The sequence below is a fragment of the Coffea arabica genome, chromosome 9e (genome assembly GCF_036785885.1).
Source record: "Coffea arabica cultivar ET-39 chromosome 9e, Coffea Arabica ET-39 HiFi, whole genome shotgun sequence".
Lineage (NCBI taxonomy): Eukaryota > Viridiplantae > Streptophyta > Magnoliopsida > Gentianales > Rubiaceae > Coffea > Coffea arabica.
Window position 1 is genome coordinate 37177793 of NC_092327.1, and position 26059 is coordinate 37203851.

Genomic DNA, 26059 nt, shown 5'->3' on the forward strand with positions numbered 1-26059 from the left:
TTCCCTCACTTTCATTTGATTTCCTCCAAAGATATGTATGAAATCACATTCACATTCATGTCTGCTTCAAAACCCTCCCAATTTAACACCACCTAGACAGTTCAGAGCCACTAAACCCCACACCCCTATCCGCTCAAACCACTTCTATTTATGAGATAATAATACCAAATCAAGGCCTCAACAACAAACAACTCCAGCATCATAAACATACAACCCCCAGTCCCCAACCCCAAGTATCACTCCCCTCCACCCATTCTTCAGTTCTTCACATGCTATTTCACCAGTAGCACTAGTAGTAGCTTGTGTCATTCATACACCTGTACTCATCATTCCGCCCTGCCTTTTGCTTCCCGAATACTGTTTGTAACATAGCATAGCATACATCTCTGAAGACTTTAAGATTATACACATTTCTTGAAAGATGCCCTCTATTGTTAAAAGGGTTCTCTTGTCCATGTTCATTATCATTGTTTTCCTCTTCAATCTGCCCACATATTCACATGTGAGTTGCTTCAGCTCGACTTGCCTTTTTGTATTTTTTAAACCCCATTAGCCCTTTTCTTACTTTCATAGATCCAATCATTTTTCTTGCGCAAATGGATAGTTAAAGTCTTGATTTTCTCCAATTTTAGTTTCATTTTAACTTTGATTGATATCCCTTCATTTCCATGATTGAAAGATTGGAACTTTGGAGCCGAATTGGAAGAGATGTACACGTATATCAATTTCTTGGTAGTGTGTTCATATGGGACTGATTGCTCTTTTTTCTTGTTTCCTTTCTGTTCTTTCAACTGTGCAGGCAAATGGGTTGCCGGAGGCAGTGAAAAATGGGACTGTGGTCGGGGAGGAGATGGTTCCTATGATTGAGCCAGGAAAAGAAATGATGCTCATGCTAAACGAGAGCAGGAGGAAGCTTGGAAGCTTCCAGATTTGTGCATTGTGCACTTGCTGTGGGGCTAGAGGAGGCTACTGCCTGCCAACTCCTTGTTGCTATGCCATCAGCTGCAACATCCCAAACAGGCCCTTTGGTTTCTGCTCCTTCCTTCCCAAGACCTGTAATTGCTTTGGATGCCATATCTAGGACTAGTAGTAGAGGAGTATTATTGAGCTGCAAAATCAAAACTTCTCCAAAAATTTTTTATTTTTGGGTTTTGATACCAGTTGATAGTATTGGGAGTGAGAAAGGGGAAGAATATCTGTTCTGCTTATTAATTGTTTATAATTATTTTGGGGGACAGCTACATCCAGCTAAGTTTTTGCTACTTGATGGCATATTTGTCTTTTTGCTGGATAATTACTCATAGCTCATGAGTAGAACTGTAGAACGAGAATTTTAATTTTAATTTTTATTTTAGTAGCAGACACTTGGCTGGAAGAAGCACTGTAGTCAGTTGTAGTCCTGTAGATTGGTACTTATGGTACATTGAGTGTGGGAGAGGAAAGTTTTGCCTCTCCAAGTGAAGCTAGTGGGCCAAAATGTTAGTACATATTAATGATGATGGTCCTGTCAATTTTAGAATTTTTATATTGTTTTTAGAACATATGTCTATCTTATGACACTTAATGGTTTGTCAGATTTAGATATGATTATTGTTATTTGAATCTTTGGGCATTAATTATTTTTCTTCAGTTGCTTAATACTGGCAGTAACATATAGATTTCAACCATGTAGACTGTGTGTTCCATCTGTGTTCCTAATATATTCCCTTGTTACCTACCGTTATTTGGTCAATGCAGCCCAGAAAAGGGCAATGGTGATATGTTTGTTAAGAAAGTGGAAGTATGTCATCAGGAAAATGGCACTATCTTGTTGAACTTCTATAGATTCATGATCAAGACAATCTGCTGCTATATTTGTTAAATTTGTTGACTAGTTATTAATAAGGTTGCTGTAGCTAGAGCTACCTTAAGTGGGTGAGAGGGGCACTTTGAGGATTTTTTATTTTACTATGGAGGAGAAAATGATTTGCTAAAAATGCATGCAAAGTGTGAACAAACCTAATTCCTAACTCTTAGGTTGGTGGCAGTTGCCCGGGTCGATCAAAGGCAGCTACCATTTACTGCAGTAATAATCTTGTTTTTTGTAGTGGAAAATCACATCATCAATGGCTTACCTACCTACAAATTCCAAACAACGGACATGAGCAAAACTATGGACAGACAGATGATTCATTATGTTTACTTGCAAAACATGCTGCTAGTTACTCATCTAGGTGCATTTTCTTGACTTTTAAGGCTAGAATTATTTGGTATTTGGGTGGTGGTGTCTTGATTATCTATTTCTTGTTTATGTTTCTTCAGATTGTCTTTTAGTTAGAGATGATGTGAGATGAAGACTATGACTCTGTGTATTCTCCCTCCTGTCTTTCTCAGTTTAGCCCATTGGAATTGAATTTTCTTCTTGGAAAGGCTTGAAGTCAATGGTTTGCATTATGCATTTTGTGTCTGTAGTGAATATGTGCATGCTTTACATGTTAGATTAGATAACTGGACTGGACACATACTTTGGCTAAACAACCAAATCTGAAGTTGATGTGTTGAGCAGAGTGCATGGAGAATCTAAGCGTGTGATCTCCTGCTGGAATGATGTATATAATATCCAACACCCCATGTGCTTCCTGTTTACTTAGTAGTCCCAAAGATGATGCTTGACAACTTTCAACACTTTTGTGATCAGAAAAGGGGTACAACATTTGGTACTCTCAATCCTTCTATTGTCCAATAACATTTAAAATAGACTCAGCTTGAGCTCATTTTTTACTTAGAATATAGTTCTTAAAAGAAAAAAAAAATCCCATGTTGATTGAGTACTTCTTGTTCTAAGCTATCTCTTAAGAGTGAGTGGACGATCTTCCATTGTATCTTGGCATCAAGAATTCTTGAGAATTCTACAAATAAATCTGCAATTAGAAGATAGATAGTACAAGGATTGATAAGTTTGAGATCAAGCTCAAGTTTGGCTTGTAAAAAAGACTTGCTGGCCATGCTTAAACGTGATTGAAGCCAAGTTTCTCTCTCTTTTCATGATAATCTCTGTGTCTACTTTTCTTTGTCCCTTCATTCCTTCGGTCTTTTCAGATGGCAAGGAAACTTGTGAAGTCTTGTTGAAACTCTTCTATATTGATGGTAAAAAGATATTGGCAAGACTACCTTTTCTATTCCAAGCTAGACCAACTGATCAATGGTGCTATTACTGCAGATGGTATAAACTTGTAGACTTCTCTCTTGGGACTCCAATTTACTACCTTACGAGCTCCTTTTCTTTTTCACTTTTTGCCCCTTGATGTTAAGTTTTGAGCTAGTGTATATATATATATTTTATATATATATATATATATTGGTAGGAAAAGGGATATATAATAAATAAAGCTTAAACGTTTACAAGACGGGGCAAGAAAAGACCCCTACAATCAGCATTCAAAAGACTAATTAAGGGCACGGGGGAACTGGGGTACAAAACAAATTCTTCGCAATATTCGGTGCCCAATTTTGCCAAAAGTTCCGCGCATCTGTTAGCTTCACGGAAGACATGTCTAACGGTACAAGTTTGGAAGCTCTCCAAAATGGTCCTGCAATCAGAGAGAAGAGGGGAGGCATAGTGAGACTCACAGTTATTAGCAAGCAGCATATCAACTAAGATTTTTGCATCCAATTCTATATGTAAGTGCTGGATGTTAAGTGACTTTGCAAGGGATAATCCGTCCCTTAGTGCCCAAAGCTAGTATATTTTTAATCTGCACATTGACCACTAGATTCAATTGAAAAGGAAAAGTCTGAAATCCAAAGAAAGACATTACACTTCTGTTGTGATAGCCTAGTTGTGGCACAACTGTGTGTGCATCTTTTCTGGTGTTTACACATACAACATGGCTTTGGTTGTCAACTTTTTCGATTCATTTTGTGCTATGTCATTTTTATATGATGATTTCAATGGTCTCTTCTTCAAGAACATTTTGCAAGTTTATTTAATATTAGCATTTATGTAATCAATCTATCACGCTATGAAACTTAAAAGAGATCATAGTTTTACTTCAACAAAAGCTCAAACTACGGTTTTTTTGACTGCGAAATTTCAAGATCAACCCCAAGAAGAAAGGAATACCAAATGGATTCAGAACATGTGACGAAGGAAAGCAATTTGTTTACATAGACATGGTGATCACATTCATGATTTTGGCACTTAAACATACACAGGATGCATAAGTGAGGTCATAGATCAGATTAGGTTCACCCAAAAGTTTTTCCCTTTACAAAAGTGAACTCGGGATGAAGCCCTGAGATTGTGGTTGAAAATGATTGGATTTAATAATGTTCCTTTTGTTGCTGAAGCTGTGTGATCATGGTGGAAAACGATAGGATTTAATTAATGCTCCTTTTGTTATCAACAAGAAACAGAGCTGGAAGGGGAAAACCTGCCTTTCACAAATCACAAACTGATAACTTGTGGGCTTAAAAAGTCACGAGCTGCAAATTCAAGAGGAATTTAAGAAACAGTGCCGAGTTAGTTTCCCTTGTCGTCCTGGTTCCAGTACTTGCTGCAGCCTCGGGATGGGCATGAAACATCATTTTATGCCAACTTAATGGGCAACAAAAGCGTCTAGCAGTTGATACCAACTGTACATTCAAGAATCTCTGAGCAACTTGTAGCTTTGGTTGCTGCAATAATTAGATGTAGTTATGAACCGTGAACTCACAAAGGTCAAAAGTCTCTGCCCGGAAAGCTTTTGCGTGTTCTGGATTAAGTAAGATTACATTTGCATCAATGCAATAAGAACAAAGAGAGAGAGAGAGAGTAATACATTTCAAGTTAATGTAGGTGAATAAATTCATGTTAACTTTACTTTGACGATATCAGAGTTCCTTTACAATTATATTACAGATTGTGTGCGAAAAGGAAAAACTGGGAAGGAAAATCAAGAAATTTAATGGTTCAATCTAAAATTATTTGCTCTTAACCATAGACTATACAATATATACTATGGCTTTTCTCGCTATCTTTTTCTTGTTTTTTCTCTTGTATAGATAGAAGGTGTCCAACCTGCATGTTTCCTGACTCTAGTCTCTGTACCTGTCTCTAGTTTCTTCAAATGTTGAAGTCTACTATCCAATGGCAAGACTTAAAACTAAAGAGGGGAGTCCTATGGCCTGTTGTGGATAAGCTTGGTTTCAACTGGCCGAAATGACATCAATGAATACAACCTTGGAAGAACACACCCTCCCAAAGAAAAAAAAAAAAAGAAAAGAAAGAAGACTCCATTTAGATGGTGATCTCCTTTATTGGCTCTGTGTATGGATCAGTCCAACACCGATCCTCCTCAACAGCTTTCTTCCATCGCCTTCTGAATATCTTGTACTCGTTAAACGACTGTCTTCTTACCTGAAAAGGGATAAAAATATCCAGTAATCCGAAGCAGAATAACCTTTTATAGTTCAAAGTTTACTGCCCGCCAAGGTGTAAAAATTTATTCTATACTAGTTGAGTAGAGATGCATCAGTTAATCCTCCTCCTGTTGATGCTATTTTTGCTGCATTTGTTAGTTAAATCTGTCAAAATGTGATACTTCTTTTGATCAACTTTACCTGTTGATGGCCAACGTGGGATTTACTTTGTTTGCTTTAAACTTATCCCCGTTTTCATTTATTAGTAGATGAATATGAAATTGCGTTTGCATACCGATCCAAAGAACCGACAATGCAGAAATGACTAGATATACTGCAATGCTTCTAATGGATCAGCATGCACTATGCAGAAACTAGAAGCAATCAGTGAGAAAACTTCTCAGATAAAGTAAACGAAAAGTGTTATTTGACAATATATATACACACACACACACACACAGGAAAAGCGTAGACAATTTGTATGAAAAAGCTTATTTTGAACTTACTTCAACTCTGGAGTTGATTGGGTTAGACGGGCTCTCTACCTGCAATCCATAAGCAATAGACATTCAAACTGGGGCCAAAATTCAGTATATTATGACCACAAACAAGCACTATAGATTCAAGATGATTACATGTGTTTCCGAATCGGTCAAGTTTTTGGATTCAGAAGTATTTGTCTGCACAATGATCACAAATTAGTATGTGAAACATAAAACCATGACATGTAACGAATATTAGTGATAACAAAAGATTAGTGACATCTAGAGCAGAAAAACCAACAGCATATTCTTCTTTGCAACAGCACTGTCAACAAAAATTATTGTGAAAAGGCATATTCTGTTGGACAAAGAATGAGAATACATGCTACATCATTTCTTTCTTTGAGGGTATTCATTCTTTAGATGTGGCTACACACCAAGTAGCTTCACCAACTTTCAAAACTTGATTCTCTTGCACTCTTTCTGCGACAGATAATCTGGATTGATTCCCTGCATGCCTTTTCTTCTTCCCGCCAAAGTTACGTTGTTATCTCGTAGCCAAAACCAATATGTTGCGGTATTGCTGGGAATTGCATGTTATTGTACAAATTTATTTTTAGACAGAAAAAAAGGAGGGGAGTACTCTTCATCGAGGTTCCCAGTAACATGGTAAAAAGCTCATAAAGCCATTATATGCATATCTTAGGTCTTTCTTGGTGCATTTTAGGTTTTGGTGCTAATGGTAGTGTTCATAGAGGGAGGATTGTCTATGCAAAAATTTGCAATTGCCTCTGTTTGCAAATGTACTCAAACCAGAAGAGTATAACCTGCACTTGGAACTCTGGAAAAACCAAGGCATATGCCACAGAGAGGTGGCACTCTAGTTTTGCCATACAATAAATTATGCACCTCTCTTTGGATAGGTTTATAGAAGAATAAGGAAGAAAAAAAAGAATTGTTTGTTGATGAAATTTGATTAAGAAATTTTAATTATATCAGAGTATAGGTCTTTAATCCATCTGAGCGCATCTCTTCCTTTGGACTCCCTTCCAAGTTCTCTCATTCATTTTTTGTTCCTTTTTTCTTTTCCCATCAAATACCTACACATTGTTCTTTCCCTTCTGCTAGCGAGGGGAGAAAGTGTAGCAGATGAAAGAAGATTGACATATGCATCAATTCCTGCATTAGTATGCTTCAGCAACAAGAATGACATAAAAGGGTACCTTTTTCTCATGCTCTCCGAGCGTTGGGAGGCCATAATGGACAATGTATTCAGCATCAACCACACCAATATTTTGAGTTCGATCTCCCTTTTGAAAGGAATGTTACAAGGGCATGAGAGAGAGAGAGAGAGAGAGAGAGATGCAAAAGAAATATCGATAGCTTGCCTGTGCACAGTAGCCAAGATGCATATCTAAGCCCCACGCATGGATCAAATCATTCTGTGAGGAATATCAGAAAGAAACTGTTAAAAATGAGATTCTATGCAAATTAGCACAGTTCATATGCTATTAAAATCTTAAAGCTGTGATGTGAAAGGAAGAGAATCGAAATATTGGTATTGTTTTAACGCTTCTAAGGATCAGTTATTGCATCTTTTACTTATTCCCCACCTTTATCGTTTGCTCTTTGTGATATTGCAGGTTATGAACATACAAGAGAATCAGCAGTACTTAAATTACTGCTACAATACCACACCCAGAATTCCTAACAATTCGAATGATCGCATGATTTCAAGCCATGTTTAACAGAGTAATCAGGTAAAAAACAGATCCACTCTAAGTTGCAAATTTTAAGTGATCACAAATTGTTTCATATATTCTATATGAGCACCATGCCTATGAATTTCTCTTGTGCCTTATTGCATTGGCAAAAGCAATCTTATCCTTTAAGAACAATCACAATGTGCTAATTAAAACAATTAACACGACCAATCCAAATGGCAATGACGAACCTGGATCAAATACCATACACAGCGCCAGGCTGCTCTTGAAAAAACTGGAGCCATTACTTCTATCCACCTGTAAAACACATACAGATTCCCTAATTCTTCAAATCAATTCCAAAATGAACCACAATATATTAGACGGCAAATTTCAGAGAACTTTGGTAGCACAACATGAAGATCATTTCAATGAAGTCGAACACTCGATGTTTTTCTACTGCATAAGCACATCTTATGCATGGCTGTGCAATGATGCAAGTTCAAGTAAATATCTACCCTGTACAAGGAGGAGCCGTACTATTTCCATCACATCCAATTCCCTTCCCACCAGGCTTGTATGTCCTCCTGTCACATAGCAGGATAATTTAAAGAAATAAGTCAGATTACGTGTAGCAAAGTAAAGAAATCTAGGACATAGCTGATAAATCCATGGTTGAAATTTCAGTTTTGAGGGGAAATAACGTCAATAGCAGTCTAGTTTACAGAGTAGTTCCCAAGCCAACTAATAGTGGTCTCCTGTTCAAGACATGCGACAAAAATACATTGAGGTTGAGAAACCTGAAAAAGTGGAGCCAATCAACTGTAAATCATTTTATGGATTACTCAAACACCATTTTAGGAGCAAAATGAGAAAAGAGAAAGAAAGTTGAAGTTACATTTTGGAATATTCATATTTCATCCCTAAAGCTTGAGAAAATCAGATGTATTGTATGTGTATAGGATCCAGCAGATGCATGTTAGCGAAGAACAACTTACAGTGTAGGAGAAGTTCACCTAGAATTATTTTGTGTATATTGGGTACAACAGATCGAAGTATTGCCTCTGTGTCTAATACAAGTTAAAAACTGAAAAAGGAAGACCATTAAACACAGGAACAGAAGAAACCTGTGCACATTCGATTTTCTCCCACGTGCAGTAATTTGATGATGCACCTCTGATTGCCCAATATCAAGTGCTGGCTGTGATATCTCAAGTCCTTCATCCTTCACAATTGATAGATATCTGCACAGATTAAAACTTGTTATATAACTAACACTACATTTGATGAAGTAATTGGTACATTGCAGACTGGAAAAAATGTAAAACTGTTGTGCATATGGCACCAACATGAGAGTATACAGCAGAGTTCTTTTAAGCCCTATGAGCAATGATCGTGATGATTTTCTGATTGAGTAAAAACTGTTTCCCAACAAATGATGAAGTCACAACCAAATTGACAGAACAGTTCAACAAATAAACGAAGCATGAATAGAACTGAACTGTTTCATGAGTATAGATATGTGTTTTCCTAGTTCTAATCTTCCCCTCCATTTTCGTGGTGCTTTCCTAGGTTGTCAAAGTAGGAGCTTTGACGTACCGCTCAGGGTTGAAGTTTTCTACTCCAAGGTCTTCATCCCATAGGAAAACGTAATCATATTCTGCAATTATATCTGGATGTAGAAATCGTTTAGCGAACCACCTGGTTAAAACCATGCACCGGAATGTTAAGGAGTTACCAGAAGATTTTGCAAGTTACGCAGCACCTACTTGAAGCATGAGTTGAAAATATAAGCTCAAGTACATCTAGCTTCTAAAATTGAAAGCAGTTGAAGTACCAAATTTGAAGGTTATTATTGACAACATACCATTTTGTTTGATGCAAAGCAGATACATGTATCACACTTTCAGACCACTCTAAATCCTTCCATCCATCCACGACACCATCATAATGAAAAAGCATCACAACAAAATTACTCGACAGAAACTGCAAAGGGAATTAAATCATTTATGATTGTTAGAAGTTGGATAAATGGCCATAAGATAAAGCCTAGAACTTTAAGCTTTCACCTTTCTGACCATCTGATCTACTGCTTCTTTTTGTTTTAACCCAACAGCCATAGCGAACAAGCTCCTTGAAGAGTTCGATTTCTGTTTGGAAAAACATAAAGTTCATGATCTCTTGGCATACTTGTCAAAGAAAGAAAAGAAAATTTATGCTGCACTCCAGATTTAACTCAAGTTTTCTGATCGGATCCAAGCCAGGAAGTGCTGGAAACTCTTTGCTTTTCTAACTTAATGAGTTACAGTTACTGGAATGATCCTTATCGACTCGCAAAATAAAGTCATGAACAACACATCCCATTCTTGGATTGAAATGAAGGGACGAAAGTCCTCAATGTTAAGACTAAATGACGAGGTGCACTATTAGAAAAAAGAAAAGGATTAAAAGGTAAAGCAAATAAAACGGAAAAAACACTGGATGAGTTTTGGTAACAATGAAAAGTGATAATGAAATGGATTAAGAACCGCTACAGCTCGTCCAAAAAGGAAATGCCATATAGCTTCATGGAGTTAGTCCAGTTTTTTACTAAGTGGCACCAAAATTGTAGAGACATGTCTTCCATCAAAGCCAAAGGCAAGGGTGTAGAATGGGATGCTTAGATACCCAATTAGGATAGCAATCAAGTACTTATACAATGACAAGTTCAACAAGGTTACATTGACAGCTATATTCTCATCTGGTAATTAGACATAATAATTCTTTAACACTCCTAACAAGAGGGAAGTGCAGATTCTGGCAATATCTGAAGACTTTGGTACATGCAAAAACCAAGCACTTCAAAATGATAGCTTCATGAATTAGCATATAACACTAAAAACCATGAAGTGGACCAGAATCCATAATGGTTACAGCTTATTTAGTCAGCCGCTTCCAAAGATTTTGTGGAACTAAGCATTGTTATCCAAAAAATTCTTCTGCTCACTTTGAATCCAAAATGTACTACTCTTCAAAATAAGCCATTTCATACTGGCCCCTTAACCCATTGATGACCATTTTTGAGATCAACTGTCCTCGTTTACTCCCATCTGGCAGTTATTAGTGTCTGTATTGACACTATTCAGGTCAGTCCACCTTTTCTTTTAGCTTCAAATGAATGAAACATCACGGACAGAAAAGAAAAAGGAGAGTTGCATTGCATATTTGATAGCTAAATCTATTAATTCCTGGTAACGAACATACTTCAGGGTTCGTTGATCAACCATTAGATAATAATCCATTGTTAAAAAAGAGGCTGTGTAGTAGGCAATGATATTATCCAAGCAAAAATTGGAACTCTAGTTTCTAAAAGTCAAGGGTTTGGATTAGGATTCGTCTATGATTGTACCATACCTTTGGCAAACCCCATAATGGTCTTCTTTCCAGGTTAGAAGTCTTGGCAACAATACCTTTGGGCAATGGCTTACTTCCAGGAGGCCTACAGTGGTTCTAAAGCATATGAAACAAATTACAACCTGAAATTGCAGAAATTACCACCTGAATGCTAAAATTTGCTCACATTTCAAACAAAGAAAAACAAACCTCACATGTACGCAGAAGATTTTCCTCCAACTTCCAATTCAAAATTTTCTGCAGAAAAGATATCTAAGTTATCTGCTTATACAAGATTTCAAGTTCATCTTCCAAACATAAGACTTTCATCCAAATGAATTAAAAATATTCCTGGAAAGCTAATATACCAGATACCAAATAATAGATTGAATACAGAATGCATAACGGAAACCTCTTTGTATTGGAGCGCCGTATATATACTTCCGACTAAGACTGCCAGAAACAACAGAGAAGCTGTAGGAAAGAAGCTGCACAAGTATGATCTCCTATGTTTAGGTTCTCTCAGCATCAATCCCTATGTAAAGCAGGATATCAGAACCTAAATGATGTTTTCAAAATTGAAAGCGTTATAATGAAGTCTAAAGAAGTTCTTCAAAGTTTTCTTTTTCTTTCTTTTTAGTGTTCCAAGACTCTAGCAAAGATTTATATATCTTGGAGGACTTATCTCTTATAATTTAAGTAAACCAGTAGAAAAACAGAGACACACAGGATTAGAGTACGAGAAAAGCGAGTACATAAAGTGAAGCGAGCAAAAATCCCTATAGAAGGTAAAATGCATTAGAACAGAATTCTCAGCATGAAGAACAGGTATGAACTTAAGAGATAACATATTTCAGTAGCATTAGGACAATTTTATAAGATCATGCATGTGCCATCTACAATCTAAAAATTCCAGGGTATAAATTTGCAGATAAATGAGTGGGTATTGTTGTATCAAATACCATGAGATTTAAGGGAAATAAGATATAAATGCCTCAGATTATCCTTTGTCTTCTGCAAAAGAAAACGTTATGTATGTATCAGACATAAAGAGACATTCAGCACTAAATCTTCTCAGCCTGTCCCAATAGCTCCGCATTTCAACATGAGAGGCAAAGTTATCTTTCTGCATTTCCTACACAGTATGAGGGCATCTCTCCCATTGACAGTCAGGCAAAATCTGAGCATTTTAGGCAGGATAAAGCAGCAGGTCAAAGTTCATTAATTGCACTTGCCAGTTCATGTATTACAGGCACAGGCAATTAAATGAAGCCTAGAAACTCAAAGTCTTGACATGCCAGTGAGATTTCAAAGTCAGTTCGTTTAAATTTGGGCATTAAGCAGCAGTACTATGGAAGGAAAATTTGTATCCTTTAGTGCTAAAGCCTGCACACCAGTGATGCACACTTTTTATAGGAAGACAGCTCATATTTCATATGAACTCAGAGAAACTATGGTCTTAAATCTACCTATATATTTCAAACTTAGCTCATATCTGAATGCGAGGAATGATCTTCAAACTGTAACATTAACCCCAATACTAGAAGTGTAGTACACAAACGAAATGACAAAATTCATTAGCAAAACACTTATGGCTAAAAAAGGATAGCCAGCAATTTTCTGCCTTGCACTGCTATTTCATTGCTTTGTCTTATGGCCCTCTATTGCAACACAACCTATTTGGGAGCCATACATTGTGTGGTAGAGCTATACGCTCTTCTAATGGCACGAAAAAACTTGTACTATATCAGCACATATCTGTTTAAGGTACCGTTGAACAAAGGCACATGCACTGAACTGCGGCATGCTCCTCTTGGTTATAGATTGATCACTGAAATTGCTCATCATTGTAAATTTGTAGTCTGTCGAGGACAGGCACATCCTATAAATTTTATATTTTGTGGAAAGAATTCAAACAACACTTGAACAAAGCAAAATACGCCCAGTACTGTGGTAAAGTGGAATATATATGTTATAGTATCAGATACTGCAGAATAAGGTATTTTTTCGTACACAGAAAAAACATGATCTTGAAACATGAGAACTTTCTGCAACTTTGCTACAACATTAAACAAGCATAGAGCAGCTGGTGAAATTTTATATACTCCAAACTTTGTACTCAGCACCAAAATATACTTCTGATAATTGAACTTATATAAGTCCACACACACACACACACACTTTTCTCATATAACAAGTAATCAACATCTTTTTGTGATCATTATAATAGGCTGATGTGGTTTTCCCTAGTAACCAATGATCCTTGCAGATCAGGTCGTAATCACTCACCACCCGCCAACAAGCAGCTTATGGAGACACCAAGGCCAATTGATCATGCTTCTAGTAAGACAAACTTTAAGTTCATATAACCAATGAAAATTCTCAAGTCAGAAAATCCTTCTAATGGACTGACTACTAAGTGTCCGAAAACAGAGAAAGCTCCATTACCCCACATAACAAAGACAGAACTAAAATTCAACAGAAGCTGTCCTCTTCCTTTCTTTATTAGAATAAACATCAGCAGAAATTCAAATTTGAGAATGTATCATCCAATACGGCCATCCCTCGACAGCAAAAGAGAAGCTGTAAATCATAAAATGAGGAAAAAATTAAACATCTTTTACACCCCTCTTCAAATATTAAAATCTTTACTGCTTTTATGCAATCTAATTTTTTTTTATAAAAAAGGCAACAACATCCCGGAAAACTAATGAACCAGGTATCTTCAGAAACAGGATATCAATTAGCAAGCAGTAATCAATGAATGCCTTTGAAGTTTAAACTACCCGTCAAAGGTTTACAAGTTTACACAACCATATGTGGAGGAAAAACAACAAACTTACGTAGATGCTTGAGGGCTTCGTCTTTCCATGAACGACCAACATGTATGTAGACTATAAACTAACAGATACTTCAACTGCACCTGCACTTCTGGTCTTCCTATACAAAAAGTATTTGCAAGGGGAATAAATGATTAGATCACATCCATAATAACTAAGAAACGACATGAAAATTAAGGAAATGAATAACTGAAATGGAAATATGTATTCATCTCCATCACCTCTCAAGAACTTGTATATAACAGATACATATTTATATGTCTTCAAGGTAGAGCCAAAAGTAACAAACGCTGTTTAATTTTGTTTCAGGTGTTGATCAAAACGTTATTCCTCGTGTGTGTGTGATGGAGTGTGTGCGTGTGTTTAGTCTGTCGAAGATGTGAGAAAGAAACCGACGTTTTCGGAGAATTTGTGGGGAAGGAAATGGTAGGGAAGTGCGTTTCCACAGCAGCTTGGCTTTGATTTTTAATAGTTCTAAGTCAATAACTCTCTCATTATTGTTGTCTAGAACATAAAAGGACCACTGGCTGGTTTGAATATTAATCTTTGAGAATAAGGCCATGGTTGGTTGGCATTGACACTCTGGTCCATTTCTCTTCCACTTTCAGTTTCCACTTTACTTGCTAATTATAAACTCAGCCTCAAGAGATCATCATATTTACACATTTTTCTTGAACCCATTAAAATTTTCCCTTTTCTATGGGTATATACTTTTTCCCTTCTATGTAGTCATGATGACACCAACAAATTGTAGAGCTTTCATGGCAATTCACACTAATAGTTATCCTTTTTTTATAGTTTCTCATACTTGGAAAGAACAGATTTTTTTTCATATTTGGCAAATTAAGGATGGTTGATGTGTAATTGTCATTTTCGCCTATAGAGTGTTAAATGGGAGGTTATGGGGGCAAAAGAAGTGGATGTAGCTTCATATCCTATCATGTACTCATCCGATTTTGACACTGCTTTAGCATCCCTTATTATTCTCATTTACATTTTCCTTTTAAACGTTTTTTTTTCTTTTGTATCTTAATAGGGTCAGGAAGGAGGCAAACAATATTTGAAGCCAAAGTAGCATTTTCAGAATTCTAATTTATTGTTATTATTAATTTTTTTGTGTAAAAAAGTCCTTGGAGGTTGATCCATCCAGGAAACAAAATCCAGCCAAGTCGTACCCACCCAATTGGCAAATGGCGAAAAAAATCAGATGGACCTCTTAAGCTTACCCAATAGAAAATTCATTTTTGCCATGAACTCGTGATGCATCATGCACCTTTCAAGTGAAAAAGAAGAATAATACGGTAAAGTAAAACGCTTCACTTGTAATCGACAGCACAGGTCATGGGTTCGAGTCATTTAACGGGTTGGGTGATGAATTATTGTTGATCCTCTTCTTTTACTGAAAGAAAAAAGTGATAAACAAAAATAATATGATAAAAAATGATATGAAAGAAAATCTATATGTGTTTTAACCCAAAAAATAAATTTTTTTTTTAGTTGATCTGAGATATGAGAATTTGAGCTGACCCCATTTTATGTTACATAGGCTGTAGCTTGAAAGGGATGCAGGGAAAAGGAATCCCAAGACCAATCAACTCTTCTGACTTTTCCTGGTCTTTCACCTCATGAAAGAGGATTTTTGTGAGTTGGAAATTGGAATTAGAACTACCAATTCTATGGATTTGCATGTGTAACATGCTTGTTAGCTGTTATTAAAGGGTTCAAAAGAACATAGACTCCTTTGCCAGCATCCTTGGGGTTGGCTTAAGCCAGTCTGCTCGACCATGATTACTTCTACGCGTTGAAGGGATTCCATATTTTCTCTGTTCAACTGGTGTGGTGTAGCCAGGACTTTTGTGGAATGTCATATCTGTTTTCATACAAAAGAACTCTTAAGCAAATTAACGTCGCAATTAGTGGAAAAACTCAATCATGCCCGTTTGAATTGCTATTTTTAGGAGTTTTTATATATAAAAAAAAAGTATACTGTAACGATTTGATGTATGCGAGATAAAAAGGTGATTGGAAATGTATGTTCGCCCAAGACGTAAATTTTTCTTTTTTGTTTGGCAGAAAATTACAATCCAAACAACGCGGATATCATTTACATTAACTAGTATTTGACTTCTGATTCATCAACAATTGTAATAGTTGTTGTTACTGGAAATCGTGGTAGACAAATATTGGTATGGTTGAAAATCATAGAGACTATTCTATTGTACCAAGTTGATGACACTGCATTGCATGTATTTCTACGCGGGAATGAAGCAAAAGTGTTTACCAAACCATTTGAATATCAATACTCCTAATGCTTGTGTTAATATTTTATTGCATTTAACCTACCAATATATCTTGCCACATTAATTAGCATATTTAATAGTATGAGATAATAAAGTCAAGTGTCAGACCTAGTAGTTTCATTAACTTACCATCAATTGCTTTTTGCATTTAAGCCTCTGAAACCAACTTAAAATTACACACACAAAATTTAAGTGACATACAAAATTTTACGTGATTCAGAGCCCATTTTGCAAGTGAGTTTTTTGGGTATTTATCTAAAACTTTACTGTAGTTTACTATAAAAGCTTTTAAAAAAAATTTTGAATTGTGTAAATTTTTTAATAGTTTCAAGTATATAATTTAAAATTTTTGAGAAGTTTTTGAGATTACTGTAGCAGATAAACTTGGCAAAAAACTCAAGTGCCAAACAGGGCCTCAATTGTCAAAGCTACATCAACATAGAAAGAATCCGTTCTTTATTATCTTATAGAAAAACCTTCATATAATAATGCAATTTGAACCTCAAATCAAATCGCGGTTATGACTCCAACATTTGAAGGTAAACATGCTGTGTCACTTTTTAAAATTTCTAATATATCCTTGATTATACGAGCAAATTGGTCCTAATATATTCTAGGAAAAAAAAAAACTCCCCATAATCAGCAAAGGGTTATCTCTTTGAGATCGAATTACAACTCCCTCACATTAATTCCCTCACATCCACACTTTTTTCTCCATGATTTTTTAAATACAGTAACTTCCTCTAAAGTAGTAACTAGTTTTTTTTAAAGATAAATATATATATATATATATATCTACCATAATGTATAACTTAAGATGAAAAAGAATAATAATATATTTTCTTAAAATAAGCACACGCCTAGGGTGTGCCAAAAGTAGAGGTGTCAATATGGATAAATGGTTCATAATTGGTTTTGACTTAATGGATGGTGGATGAAATTTATCCAATCCATTTAAATCCATTTAATAAATGGATTTAAATGGATGGATCTAAATGGATTAAATAAAATCCAATTATCCATTTATAATCCATTTAAATATTTTGGTTACTTTTTTTTGTATTACCATTTCTTGTAATATGAAGATACTTTTTTATGTATACTTTTTTATGTACTCGTAAATTTTAGGTGTAGTTGGATGAGAAAGATGGCAAAATACTTAGATTTTTCATTTAAGAATTTAGGTAGTATTTTGGTCTAATTTAAGAACAATTGGTCTAATTTGGTTACCGTAATTTTAAATAAAATTTTCAAATGTTATTTAACCTATATCATAAATATAATTTTTAATTTTTTTTATCTCATACACGTCATGTCACAAAAAATTTATAATATTCTTTCAAATACAACCAGTGATTGGAAAATTTTCTGGGTTTAAATTAAAGAAACAATGAGGGAACCCAGCTAGGAATAGGAGGGAAGGTTATGGTGGGGGACCAAAAAGGGGGGGCGGGGGGGATGTTCCCAAATTGAGTTCGTTGATGCGGTCCGCCGCATGATTGGGGAGCATGGAGGACTACACTGTCATATATTTCTTGCTTGCAAGTTTTGATCATGATTGGCTACTTTTATTTGGTTTTAAAATAAATGGATATATGTGATTTTTGTGGATAATCCATATAAATCCATTTAATTTAATGATTTTACTTTGATCAACCATTTAAAACCAATATCATAAATGGATAATCCAAATTCATTTAATTATGGATTATATGGATGGATAAATGGATCTCAATCCAAATTGCCACCTCTAGCCAAAAGCACCGGCACATATAATGTCTAAAAGAACATTTATGTCAAAGACAAGCAGAAAAAACTTATGGGACGAAAGCCATAGTACTCTTGGAGCTTGAGAGGTTTGGTGCAATTAAATTGAAATAGATTCTTCTTGAGGGACCTCATTGTAAACTCGAGGCATTGGCTCCACCTGTTCACATCTGCTACTAAATAGCCGCCTAATCCGTTGCCACTTCCCGCCACCAAATGTAACTAACTTTTGAAAAAGACAGCAAGTCAACTTCCCCTGTCCTACACCTTCTCATCTTCCTCAAATTGCACAAATTACATCCCAAAAAATGGCAAAAGATAACTCTTTTTTCTATTTGGTCATTTAAACTAAATTCAAATTCCAATCGATTCAATTTGCCCTCCAGGTTTTGATCTTGATCACATTTGTCTGTCTAAAAGAGGTTGCAGACTAATTGTTTGACTGTGTCCTACTGCAAAAAGTAAGCCTTCTATAGAAGTGTATGTCAAAAAATGTAAAATGAAGCTCGTAAATATTAAAACAACGACGTGAAAAAACACGATAAATTTTATCATTTGCTGTAAATTGAGTCTCACAGTTAATTTCATTCATTCGATTTTATATCAAACTATTTTCTATTAGTAATTGCACTCTATAATCGTGATTGTAATTATAGAATTCTGGATCTCTAAATAACTGCAATAGTGAAATATCTAAAAAAATCGTCTATACTTTCTTCTCTTACTATTTGAAGGTTTATTTATAGTAATAATAAGTTTTGATTTCCACCACTTGTGACCAGTTTGTTTATTATATTACTCTCATCATTATGGGTTCTTGTAATTTGATCCAAAAAACAAAAAGAAAGAAAGAAAGAAAGAAAAAGTGACTAGGGTCCGATGGTTTAGTATTTGTTTTTTCACCGTCATTATATTCTTGAGGGAGTTTGTAAATCCATTTCCTAATTCTCGATATCTTTTCCAAAATGTTGAAACAATTGTTTTTAGAACAAGTTTTTAAACTTTTGGTTACCTGATTTTGGAATCCAATAATTTGTTGTTAATTATACACTAGGATTGACAAAAAGTGATAGTGACATTTACAATCTAGTGACAAAACTGGTCCCTATCTGTCAACTAGAAAAAAAAAAAAAATTGATAGGTCCGCTTATTCATCTGTCTAATTTGGATAATTTAATATACATGAAAACACCAATTCAGTCTATCATACTATTAAAAAAAGAATGACTTTATTTTTGCCATATATATATCTTCCACTCTTTTGAAAAGTCAGAGCCAAAAAAAAAAAAAAACACTATTTCTTTTTACCATTTGATATTGTCAAAATTTCAAATAATTAAAAAAGACTTATCACCGTTTGCTCGATTCTGTAGCTTTCTCAGCCTACCAATCCGAAATTCGTTGCCATTGCCCATTCCTTCCCGCCACCAATTTAACTAACTATCAATTGGGAAAAAAAAAAAAGAAGGCTCTGTAAAATTTACTTTCTCCTTGAGTTCTTTACAAAGATAATTCATTCTCTACTTTGAGCATCAATCTTTGTGGGATGCATTTCAACTATCTGATCTCTCACCCAGGATAAATGTCATCCGTGCATTTCCCTGTTGAGGAGACTGCACGCCAACTGTTTGACGAAATACCCAACCGAATTTGAAGTTCCTTATACCACTTTGGTAAGCAGTACCTATTAAACTAGGCTCTCAGGATACGAGTTTTTTTTTTTCATATGATGTTAACTCTACCTGCACAACCTCAACCCCTGAATGACAAATCCCTTGTCTCACTTCACTCCCAATTCCTCCCGCCAATTCACATTGATCCAACATCACATCATAGTCTTTGCTATGGCAGTGTCTTTAAATGCAACCCCAGAAAAAACATTTCCTTCACTTCAATAAAGTGCACCTCAAATCCTCTTAAACTACGACGAGACCCGTCGTTGGATAAGCATGTAGTGAAGCAGAATAAAATCCGCTTCGTTCAGAAGCTCAAAACTTTGCTACTCTCCAAGCCAAAACACTTCATGCCACTGCACATTTTGTACAAGTGTAGATCCTACTTATCTTTACCTAAGCCTCGGCCCATTCTTTCAATGGTCCGTCGGTACCCCACTATTTTTGAGGTCTTCACTATCCCAGCACCACCTATACCTATGAATGCTGCAAAGTGGCTCTCGCAGACCTGCATTCGCCTCACACCGGCTGCAGCTGCACTTGCGCGTAAAGAAATTGACCTTAAGAGGGCAATGGCAGAGACATTGGTAATTAAGTTACAGAAACTCTTGATGCTTGCTTCACACAACAGGCTTCTGCTATCTAATCTTGTTCACCTTGCCCCTGACCTTGGTTTGCCTCTGAACTTTCATTCCTGGCTTTGCAACGAGTATCCAGATAGGTTTAAGATTGTGGATACTTCTTATGGCCGTGCCCTTGAGCTTGTCCAGTGGGACCCTGATTTGGCTAATGTTTTACCAAAGTCTGAGGCTAAGCTTGATTTGATAGTGGACAGGCCCTTAAAGTTTAAGCATCTGAAGCTTAGGAAGGGGCAAAATCTTAAGAGACGTCATCAGGATTATTTGATAAAGTTTCAGGAGTTAGCAGATGTGTGCCCTTATAAAACCAAAGTGGAGGACTTGCAGAAAGAATCGATTGAGGCAGAGAAGAGAGCTTGTGCTTTGGTGAGAGAGGTCTTGGGGATGACTGTTGAGAAGAGGACTTTGGTGGATCATCTGACACATTTCAGGAAGGAGTTTGGGTTGCCCAACAAGTTGAGAGGGATGCTGGTGAGGCATCCTGAGTTGTTTTATGTAAGTCTAAAGGGGCAGAGAGACTCTGTTTTTCTTGTGGAGGGATACAATGATAGGGGCTTGCTTCTGAATAAGGATGAAATATTAGTGATCAAAGATCAATTGATGGAACTAGTTAATGAAGGGAAAAGAGTGAGGAGAGACAAGAGGAGGAGTTGCATTGAGAATGATAAAATTGTTGATAAACATGATCATCATAATTGGGATGCTGAAGAGGATGATGACTATGATGATTATGGTGAGAGTTTGGATGATTTATTTGAATCTGATGATGGTTTTGTAACTGTAGATGGTTTGGGTGATGATGAGAGTACTCAGATGCTGGGGATGCAGGAGAAAATGGAGTTCTGGACAACTGAGGCTGTTTCCTTTTTGGAAAATGATAGTCGAGGACCATGGTAGAAATGGATTTCTTTTGGAATTGGTACATTGAAACCCATTAGTGCATGTAGAGTATAGGTTAATGAATATGTTATTTACTCGCCAAAAGTTTCCCATAATAGTTTTCCAGGTGCTTTTGCACCTATCCTCGAGCTATTGTAAATTAATCTGACAATTTTATTGTAAACACTTGCTTCGTTTCCTTGTTTTCCTTCTTCTCTCCTGCCTCCAGCATGTCCTAGTCAACCCCTTTTGCAAAAATCTATCTGGCTGGATCTGCTTGAACAAATGGAACTACACTTCATAAGGCTTTACATTATTATAGTGTACCATTGAGAATTAGCCATGGGTAATAATAAAGAAACAGAATTTCCTAGTCATCACCTGAGTCCCTGGAAAATGGAGATAGAGATGGCAATGGGTAGCATAAAACCCGACTTGATGATTAACCCGATTAGATGATCGATGGGTTATTCATTAGGGTTTGGTATTGATGAGAGATTATCAACGGGTAACTCAATATAGATTCTAATTTTAGAGTCCAATAACATGTTTCTTAATTTTGTAACTCGATAACATATAACTCTAAGAAATAGAAGAATGTAGATTTAATCCTTCACTGAATGTTAGATTTTTCTCATGCAAGTTCTGTGGTTTTACTCAAGTTTAAAACTCAACATGGTTTGTTAATTAACATGATGTATGTATGGATTTTAGTTTGATAAAACTTAATTTTCCTTTTTTGAACTATTCAACATAGTGGGTAGAGGATATTTGATGGGCAATCCGAATTCACGAGCAAGAGGGTTTAGTAATGGGAATTAAACTCCGTAGGATTACTCGATAGGGTTTGGTAACAAGTTAGGATTTGGTAAAAAGGATTTTTTAAGGTACCCGATTCCCTACCATCCTATTTGCGGATAGAAGGTGAAAAGACGCCAATTTTTTAAACGATACTTGGAGTAATCCGTTGTCCAATCCAACATTAAGAGTAAGTAGAGAACATCAATCCTTCAAAGCAGTATCCTAGGGGTTTTGTTAGGGATCTCAAAGCAAAGCACCCGATGAATAGTAATTGACATTTGTCATAAACGAGAAAAGACGAAAATGAAAAGGTCCAACAAAAAATTATATGACTGCTGCTGTGTGACAAAAGTTTTATAATTACAATATAGCAAAAATAAGAAAACAAAAAAGAAGAAGTCGACATAAATGATGGGTGGATTAATCGTGTGGCTAGTAAAAAAATGCTGTTTATGTTTATTATAGTCTATGTATACATGTACAGATTACTATAAAATGAGTTGATTGCATTTGCTGCTGCAGCTTCCGAGTAAAAATTCCATGCCATAGATTTTAACGTAGGAGGTGGAGGATGGCATAACATCTTTTGCAGGAGAGGAAGGGATGCCAAAGTGGCGAAAGTAACCCTAAAATAACAAGATACAGCAGCATTGGATTGACATGTCATTCAAGGCTCTCAAATGGCAAATGCCATTTTGTCCCAATTAAGGATGGCTTTGAACATTAATCGCTTCATAGTCTTTGGGAGACAGAAAACCTCTTTGATTGTTTCTCTTTAGATTGCTGACTATTATGGACCCAAATAGATAAACAAATATGAAACCATGGAAAAAAATTTACAAGACTTTGAGTAATAGGCAAAAGAAATTTCTTCTTCTATGAATCAAAGAGGGCTGCGCTTCTGTACACATCAAAAAACAAACGACTCCGAGGTTACTGACCAAGGGACCAGCCTGTTGACTTTCTAATACCTATGCGGGTATATACATATTAAGCCCTATTTGAGATTGCGGTGTTTTTGATAAAAAAAAAATTATTATTTTTAGGTGTTAAAAGTACTTTTAAAACGTTTGTTGAACACCATCCCTAATTAGTAGTGGCGCTTTTGATTAAAAAGAAAAACACTTTTAGGTGTTAATAGTGTATTTTTGAGGCATCTGGTGAATTTACATAATTGGACACATCAAAATGGCATCACATTGTGGATCTTGGAGGAGGATTGTGATGTGAGGATCATGGGGCGGTTTTGGTGAAGGAGAAGATTGATTTCCCATCCAGAAAGGTTGCAACTCAATGGTTCCGTTTTGGAGTCATTAACCCCGCCCTACTGGTGAGGTCTTTCTTGCAGATGCTCCAGATTCAAGGAATGCCTACCTAGACTTGCAGAGAAAGACACCAAGGATCCAGCACTTAAAATATCTTCCAACCAGAAAAGATCAGGATGATCAGTGTTCACCTCGCCAGATGGCTCTTCTTAATCACATTGAAAACATAGCTAAATTTAGAAATAGTGGCTGTTGATCATGATGATAGACAGATCCTTCATTGAGGGATAATGCATGATTAATGCAACTTAACCGTAGTTGCTTGTATATATGATTAGTATTCGTTTTCACTGGTTTTAACGTTGGGGGGACAATAGTTAAAAAAGATAACTCCATCCAAGAATGTTCTACTTATATACTAGCATGGTTTGCCATCGCGAGTCATGGTCGTGTCGCGGTCGCATCGCGATCTCGATTGTTCCACATTCACCGCGGTATATCAGTTGAATATCGGGTGATACGCACATTATAACACATAAAATTTTTTTTAAAATCTGAAAAAATCACTAAAATTAGAAAATATCAAAAAAATGTACAATCTGAAAAAATATCCAAATCAACTCCGAATTAACTTGGATATATCGATCGATACCATGCATCATGGATTCGAATCGGCTAATATTGGCCGAGTCAGAGTGAGTCGTTGAGGATATAGTAATATCCGCGATTTAGAAATCGGTATCGTAACAATTTCCTTCGTTCCAGTTACGACTCGGCCGATTTGTATCGGAATCGGCCGATTTTGCTAACCATGCACACTAGTAAAGCAGAAAAACCTGGGAGGTCTATAGCTACTGATTGGGGTGTGTGACTTATGGGACTGGAAAGCTAATAACTTTCAGGTAAGAACAGAATTATGCAACAAAACAGGGATATACCGCGTACCTGCATACATTGTTAAATCACCTATCTTGATAATCTAAAAACAGAGCAATTCTCCCAATACCTACTCAAATTCTTTTTAAGTTTTCCAACTCTTCAATTGATCATTGTTATTAGCCACTGATAGCCAGTCACTTCTTTTTTTTTTTGATAAGAAAAAGGAAGATTTTATTAATGACAATTCGGGGGAAAAGGAAGATTGTTTTACAAAATCCAGGGGATGGCGTCAGAGAGAATGAGTGTTAACTCCTGATTTAGCAAAAGATGCTAATTTATGAGTCACCTTGTTCGATTCTTTGGGACACCAATTGATATTAGCAACATATGAAACCACCATAGCAATTCTACTATCATCAACAACTAGGCCAATACAACTAAAACCTTCTTTCTTGTTGAGCGGAAGGTCAATGACTATCCTTGAATTACCTTCAATTATGAAAGATGGAATCTCGAGAAGCTCAGCAAGTAAAATAGCTTCTCTGGCTGCAATAGCCTCAATTAACTCAGCATCTAAAGTCCCCGAAAATTGTTTAGCCAAGCCCACAATAAATTCTCCTGTATTTTTTTTTTTTTTTGGTGGAAATAAATTCTCCTGTATGGTTACGTATAACTACTCCCACATCAGAAGTATTCTTTAACTTTGAGACGAACCCGTTTGAAGACGTTCATGGGAGGAGCAGACCAGTACGAAGGTTTCTGGACAAGCATTTGCATCGATAAAAGAATTCAAAAGAGCTATGGCAACATTTACTTGGGTCATCGATCACGATCCCCACCTTTGATCACTTTAGTATTCGTGAGCTCCAAATTGCATAGCTCAAGATTGTAAAGAGCTGGCATTCCTTGGTGGGTAGTGATCTGTTGGTTTTTTGGGGCATAAACTAAGAAACAACACCTTAGTGTTGCAAAAAAAACTTATAAGAGACTTGTATTGAAGGTAGAAAATGAGCTTATTGTTCTACATTCATCAACTCACTATTTATAATGATTACATGAAACAAACTAGCAAAATATCCAACTAACAATTATCCTAGAAATCTCAACAAAATATAATCTCCTTCTACTAGCAAATCTTATCTAAAATATCTGTTAACAAACCAACATGATCTTTTGTTAACAAATATCCTTATTTTTCTAATAACTAAATTATTTTGATATCAAACATAATCTAGCAAAATATGTAGGAAAAGTTGCATATCTCAACACTCCTCCTTGCCACTTTTGCTGCAGATTTTGAATTGTCTTCTCAAATCTTTGAATCTTGTTTTTGACGAGACTTTTGTAAGAAATTCTGCAATTGATGATTAGCCTTGCAATGAACTTCTTCTTTTGTCTTCTCATGCCAAACTCCACATAAAAGATGATTTTTTTTTAATGTTTCCAAATAACCTTCTCATAGGTTTAAAATGGAACATCTTTTGACGATGTTTGAACCTATATAGAAAATATGAAATTTTGCATGATTCTTCATTTTGCCATCACCATCAAAATCTGTAGACCCAAAAACAGAAATGTTATAATCTTGATAAATATCAGGAATCAATCTGATATCTCCTGACTTATCAATGATCTCCTCCTGAATTTTTTCAGGATCTGGATTCTTGATTTCATCATCATGTTCCACTTTAGAATTGTCAAAATCTGACCAATTCATAGTGAAACTTCTCCTTTCTATTTTAATTGAGAATAATTTATTCTCAATCAAATCATCAGCCATTTTCTTTGTGAAAACGGCATCAAAAACTGATATGTGAATGCTGGCCTTGGATCTCTGTCTAACTGCAACTCTGTGGTCTCTAATTTGTGTATCCATCAGCTCTTCAAATGCTGATGAAACAAAATTCGTCTCCACCATATCCCGTAGATCATTGACTACCAAATAAGTCCAAAATTTTATGGCCCAAATTTGGTAAGTTTCACCACTAAAAGTTGAAATATTTGACAAAAAGTTCTTTCCTGTCATGGCTTTGAACTTATAAAGGATCCTCACCAATGCACTCACTCTAAAAAAAAAAAGA

General features: G+C 35.9%; 3 protein-coding genes across 8 annotated transcripts; 2 read left to right on the forward strand and 1 right to left on the reverse strand.

Moving 5' to 3' along the window:
* Window positions 1-37: 37 nt before the first annotated feature.
* Window positions 38-1272, forward strand: LOC113710516 (uncharacterized). The gene is made up of 2 exons (XM_027233567.2): window positions 38-502; window positions 800-1272. Exons 1-2 carry the CDS (start codon window positions 422-424, stop codon window positions 1079-1081), a joined length of 363 nt encoding a protein of 120 aa, XP_027089368.1. The 5' UTR covers window positions 38-421; the 3' UTR covers window positions 1082-1272.
* Window positions 1273-4813: 3541 nt separating this feature from the next.
* On the reverse strand, window positions 4814-14267 carry LOC113710541 (uncharacterized). 6 transcript variants are annotated; one of them, XM_027233598.2, is made up of 18 exons: window positions 13998-14267; window positions 13780-13876; window positions 13385-13519; window positions 11899-11950; window positions 11349-11471; window positions 11147-11194; window positions 10958-11053; window positions 9634-9714; window positions 9432-9550; window positions 9164-9265; window positions 8692-8808; window positions 8083-8151; window positions 7816-7882; window positions 7250-7303; window positions 7085-7171; window positions 6015-6059; window positions 5886-5924; window positions 4814-5377 (listed from the first exon to the last, which is right to left on the reverse strand). In XM_027233598.2, the coding sequence occupies exons 4-18, from the start codon at window positions 11899-11901 to the stop codon at window positions 5258-5260; spliced, it is 1170 nt and encodes a 389-aa protein (XP_027089399.1). In that variant the 5' UTR covers window positions 11902-11950; window positions 13385-13519; window positions 13780-13876; window positions 13998-14267; the 3' UTR covers window positions 4814-5257. The 6 variants fall into 6 exon arrangements, with proteins under 6 accessions (XP_027089399.1, XP_071922363.1, XP_071922361.1 ...); XM_072066262.1 differs by lacking the exon at window positions 11899-11950 and having other exon boundaries at window positions 13998-14266; XM_072066260.1 differs by lacking the exons at window positions 11899-11950; window positions 13385-13519 and having other exon boundaries at window positions 13780-13872.
* Window positions 14268-19153: 4886 nt separating this feature from the next.
* On the forward strand, window positions 19154-21232 carry LOC113709645 (protein WHAT'S THIS FACTOR 1 homolog, chloroplastic-like). Its single transcript, XM_027232457.2, has one exon. The coding sequence runs from the start codon at window positions 19570-19572 to the stop codon at window positions 21049-21051; it is 1482 nt and encodes a 493-aa protein (XP_027088258.1). The 5' UTR covers window positions 19154-19569; the 3' UTR covers window positions 21052-21232.
* Window positions 21233-26059: the final 4827 nt, after the last annotated feature.

Excerpts from the sequence above, each read along its gene's own strand:
- LOC113710516 (XM_027233567.2), top strand. The coding sequence starts at position 422 with ATGCCCTCTATTGTTAAAAGGGTTCTCTTGTCCATGTTCATTATCATT. Across the intron at positions 503-799 it reads ATCTGCCCACATATTCACAT|GCAAATGGGTTGCCGGAGGC; the intron begins GTGAGTTGCTTC and ends TCAACTGTGCAG.
- LOC113709645 (XM_027232457.2), top strand. The coding sequence starts at position 19,570 with ATGATGTTAACTCTACCTGCACAACCTCAACCCCTGAATGACAAATCC.
- LOC113710541 (XM_072066260.1), bottom strand. The coding sequence starts at position 13,821 with ATGTTGGTCGTTCATGGAAAGACGAAGCCCTCAAGCATCTAC. Across the intron at positions 9,266-9,431 it reads GCTTTGCATCAAACAAAATG|GTGGTTCGCTAAACGATTTC; the intron begins GTATGTTGTCAA and ends GGTTTTAACCAG. Across the intron at positions 5,925-6,014 it reads TGACCGATTCGGAAACACAT|GTAGAGAGCCCGTCTAACCC; the intron begins GTAATCATCTTG and ends TATGGATTGCAG.